The 8,944-nt window shown below is 42.1% G+C and overlaps 2 protein-coding genes across 2 annotated transcripts; one reads left to right on the top strand and one right to left on the bottom strand.

Moving 5' to 3' along the window:
* Positions 1-1,466: 1,466 nt before the first annotated feature.
* LOC112466112 (protein distal antenna-like) lies at positions 1,467-6,318 on the top strand. Its single transcript, XM_025034005.1, has 2 exons — positions 1,467-2,088; positions 2,976-6,318. Exon 2 carries the CDS (start codon positions 3,898-3,900, stop codon positions 5,155-5,157), a length of 1,260 nt encoding a protein of 419 aa, XP_024889773.1. The 5' UTR covers positions 1,467-2,088; positions 2,976-3,897; the 3' UTR covers positions 5,158-6,318.
* A 1,915-nt stretch (positions 6,319-8,233) lies between these two features.
* LOC112466117 (dynein regulatory complex subunit 7-like) lies at positions 8,234-8,688 on the bottom strand. Its single transcript, XM_025034018.1, has one exon. The coding sequence runs from the start codon at positions 8,591-8,593 to the stop codon at positions 8,234-8,236; it is 360 nt and encodes a 119-aa protein (XP_024889786.1). The 5' UTR covers positions 8,594-8,688.
* Between the last annotated feature and the right edge of the window lie 256 nt (positions 8,689-8,944).

The raw sequence follows: 8,944 nt of genomic DNA, 5'->3' as shown, positions 1-8,944 counted from the left end.
TACCCGTCCGTGCTCCAACAGTATCCAACTGATGCTCTCAACGTGATTTGACTAATTATAATCTCGCTTGGCGTTACAATTCTGTTATCTTTGGTGAACTCCAAATCGATCGATTACTCGCGATAGCCTCTTAGCTTGTTCGTACCTTTTATTCGTATCAGATAAACACACGAAAATTTTCGCCGTTGCTTTCTACCGCTAGCATACAGACTCCAAACTTTTATGTTACATGTTACGCGCGAACGCACGCACGCACGCACGCAAACACACACACACCCACACACACACATACACAAAATAGTGTTTTTTTTAGGGCTCTCTTTTTTAAGACGTTATTTATAGGTTTAATAAATATTGTCATTAGAATAATAACAATAATAATAGACCCCAAGGACGTCTGAAAAAGGCGCACGCGGTCGTCCTCGTGCTCGTCATTGCCGCGATACGCTTTCATCCGAGATTCTAGCAAAGTTGTAGCTCTGAAATCCTAAACGTGCGCGGGGACAGCGATAATTATCGAGAGTAGGACGCCTCTCTCTCTCTCTCTTTCTCTTTTCTCTCTCTCTCTCTTTCTCTCTCTCTCTCTCTCTCTCTCTCTCTCTCTCTCTCTCTCTCGCTCTCTTTCTCTTTCTCCGCGCTACCATCGCGCGGTGAAAAACGAGCTGGCATACGTGACGAAATGCGGTCGGTCCTCGCGCGTGTATCGCCGACGAGGCCGCGGGATATCGGGGCGCGTACAGGTACACACTTGTCGCGTATTCGCGTTCGTGCGCGCGCGACGGTTACTCGCGGTAAATTTACCCGCGAATTATCGCGAGAGCGAGTTCTCCTTACCGCGCCTCGCCCGGTTTCGCCTCGCCTCGCCTCGCCTTGCCGCGCCTGGCCGCGCTGCGCCGCGCCGCGCCCGGTGTAACTCCGCGTCGAATGCTCGTACGGATTTTAGGCCGCGCGCTCGTAAATCCGGCTCTCCCTCGGGGATTGCTGGCGGAGGTGGCGGGAAGGATTTAAGGGTTTTGCTGCATCCGACATCCTCTGACCCTCTCTCTCTCTCTCTCTCTCTCTTTCTCTCTCTGTTGAGCTTTCATATCTTCGCACAAAAGACCGGCAAACCTCGGCAAATGTTATAAATATTACGGAAATTTCTTATGTAATTTTCTATGTACCTAAAGCATGAGAGTGGTCCGTTTCGTGCCGACGGACACGCGTTTCTCGTTCTTTCCGCGTACAATGCGTGACTCACGAAACTGTCTCGACAATTTCAAAGTATTATTTAAAACGGTTGATTGATCTATCTAAAAACTCTTAAATATAATGTAAATATAATTGTGGACAGATTCGAGCTTGAATCATTTTGTGCGTTAAATAATTGATAAATGCTGCTAGTAATAAAAAGAGATATAATGTAGAGTAGAATCGGGAGAGAAAAATTTCTCCGATTTACGAGTTTATTTTTTTTAATCATTTCAATCTTTTTGGGTCCGGACGATTTCCTAGGTTCCTGACGATTTCTGAGTCTATAAGGTAAAGAATCCACGGACACTCTCGTCGCAGAGTCGAACAGCGAAATCCTTCTCCTCGTCATTGTCGATGGGTCAAGTGACAGAGAGAAAAGAGGCCGAAAACGGTCCGACGAAGGGCACAGGAAGGGAGACAATTCGCGAACGCGAAGGCAGGGGAGGGACGGTTTCCTCGCGCCGTTGGTGAGAAGAGTGGGAATGCGCGCAAAATGTATCCTGACGTAGCGCGCAGCAGGAGATGGAGGGGAGCCTCGCTGACCAGTCGACCGCCTCGGCAGCAGACGCGGAGCCGCGGAGTTCGCTGCGTTTAGTTGCGGTTCGTATTCGGCTGCGACATGAGGAGCCGAGTGTACGCGGTAGTACAAGATACCGGTAGTATTGTGACAGGGTAGTGATAGTTCGCATAGCGGACATATCGGAGTCAGTCTCAGTTTGAGTCTTGCCAAAGGGCAGCCAAAGTCGACGCAGTGCCGAAGTGCATTGGTAATCTCGTGGGATACACAATTTAAGCGTACGATTGGGGCGAGGAGTCAACACGAGTTAATCCCTTCGACGGTGGACACTTGGAGTGGTGAGTGGCAATTTTATTATTTTGGAGTCGGAGTGTGGATCGCGCGTTAAGGGTGTTACGAGTTTTTAGTCCGCGCTTTCCCTCGCGGTCAAGTCAATTGCGTCCGCGGTAATTAAGTCAATTGCGCCCGCGATAGTCAAGTCAATCGTGCCCGTGCTAGTTAAGTCAATCGCGCCCGTGATTTTAGATAATCAAATTATTTAAATATCGTAACTCTAATTAACATTTTAGTTAATTCCCCTTAAGTGAAAATTATTTTTACGTAACTGAATATGGACAGAACTAATTGAGAGAATTAAAAGAATAGTATAACTTAAAAATCTTTGAAATAGATAGAATAGCTAATTACAATTTTTAGTTACGCGTAATCGTAGGCGCCAAAGTGAATTATTTCCGTTTTTATTTTTCCCAGAGCAAATCAATCGCGCTCATGATAGTCAAGTCAGTCGCATCCCCGCGATAGTCAAGTCAATCGTATCCGCGACGACGCGAGAACGCGGCGTAATCGGTGTGTTTACCTCCTTTTGTTCGCGATCGTGCTCAATCTCGCTCGCGAACGACGCGACTAGGCGACGAGGAACTTGGACGTTGCGAACGCAGAGAAAGAACGCGAAGCCAGACGAAGCCCGCGAAACGGACGGTTTTACGCGGTCGCGACCCGTCGCGTTCGCGAATTTCGCGAATCAAAACAGACGTTCTCGGACAACGACGACGAGCGCGCCGGCGAAAACTGATCTTCGGGCCGGTGCGCGATCTCTCGTGCCGGAACGTATGTGCCTATCGCCGTCTCCATTTCACCCGTTTCGTCTATCTCGCTCACGCTCCGACTACCACCCCAACCATGCGATTCCGCGTGGTACAGCAATAATATCGTTTCCCGCGCGCAGTGCGGATTGGCTGGTGCAGTCGCAACCGTGGAGCGGAGAGGAGCGCCGGGGAGCACGAACACGCTTCGTTTTACTCGCGCTAGCGCCGTCAACGGGAGAGGAGCAGCGGTGGAGCGGCGAAGCGGTAAGGTGTAGAGCAGCCAGCGGCAGCAGAGCCTTGCTTCGACGGAGGGCAGGAGAACGCGTAGGAGGGGAGAAGAAGTGAGAGAGAGAGAAAGAGAGAAGAGGTGGTGGTTGTAGCCGCCCGACCGACCGACCGAGTTGTTTCATTCATAAAAAAGTTCTTTATTACTCTCTGTGAGCGCATGTGCTATTCCACCACGGAGGAGGAACGAGTACTACTACTCCCCCGACCGGCTGCGACGGCGTAACCGCGTTTACACACAGTATTATTTACTACTGTGCGAGATACGAATCGGCGCCACACGCCGCACCGGCAGCGCAGCGTACGGATCGTTCCGTTTTCATCTCCGCATCCGTGCCAGTCATCTTCGCGTTCATCGTCCGGAGAGAAATTTAGTGTGCATGTGTCGATCTCAAAACGAACGCATAATTTAAATTTCTTTTTTTATGTATCCTTACGCGCGACCCGATAATAGACTAAGTTGAATGGTGCGAATGGTCTAAAAATTGTTCGAGTTATCGAGTGAAGAGGGCAAGTGGATCAACGAACGCGAAATCCGGGTGTCGGAGTGTAACGTCATTGCGAAGAACTCTTGACAGCAACCTGGATCATTCACAAGAAGCCGCCGTGGATCTCTCCCCTGAAGCGGGGGGAGCTACGGATCGGAGGGATCGTAGACAAACTCGCGAGCGTCGACAGCATAGTTTAAGCTATCGTCCAAATTACAACTTGTCAGGATACGATACTCTAAACGTCAGCGATCCTGGTCCTAGTACGAGTCAATCGTCCAGACAAACGATGCCGCGGAACGAATCGTCGAGATCGGCGGGCAAGCGACCGATGAGAGCAATGACGCCACAAGAAAAAATGGATGCTATCGGCAGAGTGCACGGTGGAGAATCCAAAGCGGCTGTGGCACGTGATATCGGTGTGCCCGAATCAACTTTACGGGGATGGTGTAAGGCGGAAGACAAAATCCGCGCTCAATTAAATAATGTAAGAACTACGGGGACCTACGATCATATTTTGACGTCCAGTTCGGAGAACAGTGATAATAGTCGAGCGGGATCCTCATCACGGTCAACGCCAACCCAAAACACAATGGGAATGTCGACTTGTGGAGTTGCAGAGAGAGTCAACGAGGAGCCTGAGGCCGGGCCAGCGCCAAAGCGACCAAAAATGGAGAACAATTTGACATCCGTTGCCGCTGCCGCTGCAATTAACATGAATACCATGAATAACATGTCGACATCGGCTCGAACACCTTTAATCACTGATCTAAATCCATTGTTAACTAATCCTACATTTCTCTATAATATGCTCACGCTGGGCGATGAGAAGACTCTAGCCGCACTTAACTCGTTTATGACGAGAGGTACTTCTTCTTCTCACTCCGCATACTTAGCGCCTGCCGTGAATCTTCTTGAGAGTTTGCATAGGAACAACGGTGCGATGGGTAGCACGATGGCGATGTCAATGGGGAATATGTTGCCTACTAGCAATGCGCTAATTAACGGCAAAAGAAGGTACAACACTCATGGAATTGCACCAACTGCGGAGATACCGCCGAGAGTCACAGCGAGGAGACAAAACAATCAATCGCCGAATGCGGAGAAACCGTCCGGAAGCATCTCCCAACCGACGAACAATCGTGCCTCCCCTATGCCATCAACATCGGCGAGCAACGGCAGTGTGGCGAATAATTCAAAATCGTCCAAAGACTGTAAAAAACTTGATGACATATTACGTCAACTACGTCAACCAGGTGCCGGACAGTCAGAGTGTAGTATTGCAGAAATACTAGCCAATAATGCGATGAACAATAACAATAATAATGTCGACCATGTTGACAACGAAACATCTGAAAACTCCCTTCCGCCGGAATTTGCTGTCGTGTTAGAGTACGGTACTAAATTCGCAGATTGGTTACAAAAATATGGATCTGCCATCTGTACCTTCCGCCAAGTGATTCAGATAAGGGATATTTTAAAAAACATGTCGACCTGGGCGGAATCGAAGGAAATTGAGTCAAAGGAAAAGAGTAACGGTACGAGCTAGCTGAAACAACGGAGAAAGTGACGTGTGAATAACTTATAAATAAATTAGTATATAGAAAGAATTGTACAAAATTATATGTACATGTATGTAGGTAAATATGTGTGTGATTGTGTGTACATTTGTGTATATGAGAAAGCGTTTGCGTACGCGGTGCACAAGAAATGGGGACAATAAATAGCGGATCTGGTATAATCGTGTATGTACATATTATATATATTAGTATAGATATGATGGATCCGCCATTTATTACTTCATTTTTCCTTGTTTTATTAGCGTCTTGCAGAATGTGTTTGACGAAACGCGGACGCGATGTTCAAAGATCCCGCAGGTGCACCTTTTCCTATATTTTTCTACCTCTTAGGGTAGTTACTTTTATGTTTAGAAATTTATTATTTTCGAAAGGATCAGGTTTTGTTTCAAATTAAGACGACATTGGCATTGAAATAACCCGGATTGCGCGCAATGATAAAGAAATTGAAAGAGGAAACGTATAAAAGAAAATCTTAGATTGGATTAAACCTTAGAAGGTTTGTTGACTTACCATAGTAAAAGCTTCGTCTAATGGCTGATATTCGATGTGATCGCTGATGAATTTTACACATCCACGCCACGTGTATAGTTCCGGATACGGCAACGTACTTCGTTTCATATTGGTAGATACAAATTTCTACGCAAAGTAGAAAAGATCCATTCTATAGTTGTCGCAGCGTAAGATATATTTTTTGCGTTCCTCTTTTATATTATTAAATATTTCTATTACTTTTATCGTATTAACTAAAAATTGGGAATTAAGTTAAACATTTACGTACATTCAAGCCATATTACGTACAACTGTTTCTGTGAAATGATTGCGTATGAAGATATACGATAGAGAAATTTTCTTTTCTTCTGTTACATAACCAAAACAAAAATTCAAAAAGTTTTAAAAATTAGTTGCACATTCCTTTATATATACTGCGAATGTTTTTACAATAAATTAATAGTAATAGTTGAATATCATATTTAGTTAATACGGTAGCAATCCTGTGTACCGCATTAGTATTTTGAATATTCGCGTTGTATTTCCTTTTCCAGTTTTTCGACTCTAATATGACAAATTTTAATAACATGAGAAAAATAAAAAAAAAACATTTAAAAAACAAAAAAAATATTTTTAAAAAATTTAAAAATGAGATGTAGAAAATATTTAAAAAATTTAAAATTTCTTGAAAATGTGTAAAAAATAAAAAATTAATTTCTTTTTTATATTTTTTCTTAACTTTTATGTAAATATTTTTAAGTAAATTTTTCTCAATTTTTCTTTTTATTTAGATAAAACGCTAATGCTGGACATACGATTAATACTCTATTAATTAAATCACGTAGCGTAATATTGTACAATATAGTTTTAAGGATATAATTTTATGATGTAAATATATGAAAATTCATATACCAAAGGAATCCAGTCGAGCTGTGACTTACAAATAAGACTGAAACTTGCACTTATGTGCTAATTGGTATAGGCGATTTATTGTAAAAATATTCGAATCTATCGCGTTACTTCATACGCGATTATCTCGATCAGTACTGACGTGTAAAACTGTTGTAAAAGCGCGTACAAAATGTAATCATAACGATGTGAGATACTTATAAAATTGCACAAGTGACGCAATTAAAAACCGATTTTTAGTAATATTTTTAAAAACATCTTTGAATTTTTTAGATATGTAGTTCGATATTTTGTTTCTAATGTTTTTCAAAATATTTTTTATTTTTGTCATAGTAAAATTTGTCGTATTAAAGTACGAGAAGCTGGAGAGGCAAGTGCAAAGCGAATCTTAAATCATTCGATATATCTTTTTATGCAAAATGATTATTGCACATAAAGACTCTTTACCGAGATATATTATTGACACAATTTTAACCGCGCAACCCACAAATCGCGTACTTAACGCGAAATCTCTCCTCTCGGTTTTGCGTCTATCTTCCGAATGTACGCCCAACTCCAGTAACAATTTCCAGTTTTGTATTGCATGGAATTTTGTAATCAGCGTTCACGTATAAGTTTTCGTTATTATTATAAGAAATTGCGGACTATTATAAGAAATTGAACGAAACTTAATTAGGACAATTTAAGTATATGAATTTCTCGTATTTTAATGATGATATTTGATTGTGGTCTGTGTAGACATTTTATTTCTGACACTTTGATTTTTGTAAAATGAACGATAACTTTGTACGGAATTTAAGAGCAAATTAAAAAGGAAAAAAAATACAAAAAATAAAGATAAAAATGTAAAAATAATTTGTCTTAATATTTAAGATCCATTAATCCTTAGAAAACTATGTAAGTTCTTATTATTTTTAATAAAAATTAATGAGTCATATGCTAAATTAAATATTATCAAAATTCTATTTCCTAATACGTCATCTATAATGATGCATGTACATACTACATATCTTAATATATATTTGATAGATAAATGTATTTCAATTTCCCCTCAATTGTTTCTTGCATTATACAGCATAAAAATTATATATGAAATTTATACTTTAAATTCTATCACGAATTACAAATTGTCTAGAGGAACTTTTAATGGCATTTCAAACAATTTTTTCTAATACCATGTGATTTCACATATTTTAACTATGCAATAGTATAGGACGTATGATCAGCTGATGTTGCGATCAGCTGATATTACAAACAGCTGACTTTTCAATCAGCTGATTTTGTGTTCCATTGGCCAGACTTATAACATTCTTCCTATAACAATCTTTACTTGTAGTATTTGTCAATTGCAAATACAAAGAATCAAGTTGCTTTGCAAAACTCTCGACACACAAAATAGTTACAAAACTTTTACAGCTTTTATAAAATAAACTCTCAATTAATATGCCCTGCTTTTTATCTTCTATAACCGGTATTGCACGATTTATCGGGTCCTACTAATTTGAAGAAAGAAGGGAAATAATTTGACTCATTTAACATAAGATGTACGTAATAATTAAGATAGAAACGAAGACTTTGCTTTTATTACATTGATTTACATCAAGAGGCCGGTATTACTAAATAAGAATTGATATTGCTCTTTCGAGATTAAATTTTACCCACTTGTACACGACATTCGTTCTCGCAGGCCAACAATAACGGTCGGCGATTCGCGTATTTCGCATGAATCTGCCGGCGGAAGTTCTCCGCGTACCACAGCAGCAGTCGCTCCTTGTCGCTGACGCAACGATAACTGTCCGGAAGTGATCGCGCATAGAGATCCTCCGTGATTGTCGATACATCCGGCCAACATAACTTGATTAGACACAATTCGCGTTGCACTCGCCGCAGGATCTCCTCAACGGTACGAACGGGTTTCCCTTTCCCCTGTCTCTCATCCCTTGGATGTTCACCCGACAGCGACGAACGGAGATCGTCAAATTCGTGACTCGTCACGACGTCGTTCATTGCGATGGTAATTCGATTGTCCGAAAGTACCGAGGTCCGACGTGGGGTGTGAAAATGCGCGTTTGACCAACCGACCGACCGCGAATGTTTATTAGCACGATTACGATACCGCGATTCGAATTCGCATCGACATGCAAACAAGCCACGGTCGCTACGGCAACGCGATGCGGCAAGCGGCAAGTGTATCACGCCGTGGTATCACGTCTCATGGGAAAGTACAGTAGGTGGCAGCATCAAGTGGAATGCAGGTAATAGAAGCATTGAATACTTATCGGAAGCTTTTAAAATGGATATTTGTTTACGAGTAAAGGTGAGTATTGTTTGGTAAAGGTCTTTACGGGAAGCTGGCTT

The sequence above is a fragment of the Temnothorax curvispinosus genome, unplaced genomic scaffold (genome assembly GCF_003070985.1).
Source record: "Temnothorax curvispinosus isolate PA1 unplaced genomic scaffold, ASM307098v1 QBEX01001522.1, whole genome shotgun sequence".
Taxonomy (NCBI): Eukaryota; Metazoa; Arthropoda; class Insecta; order Hymenoptera; family Formicidae; genus Temnothorax; species Temnothorax curvispinosus.
Note: the sequence above shows the minus strand (reverse complement) of the source record. Positions and strands in the feature narration are given on the sequence as shown.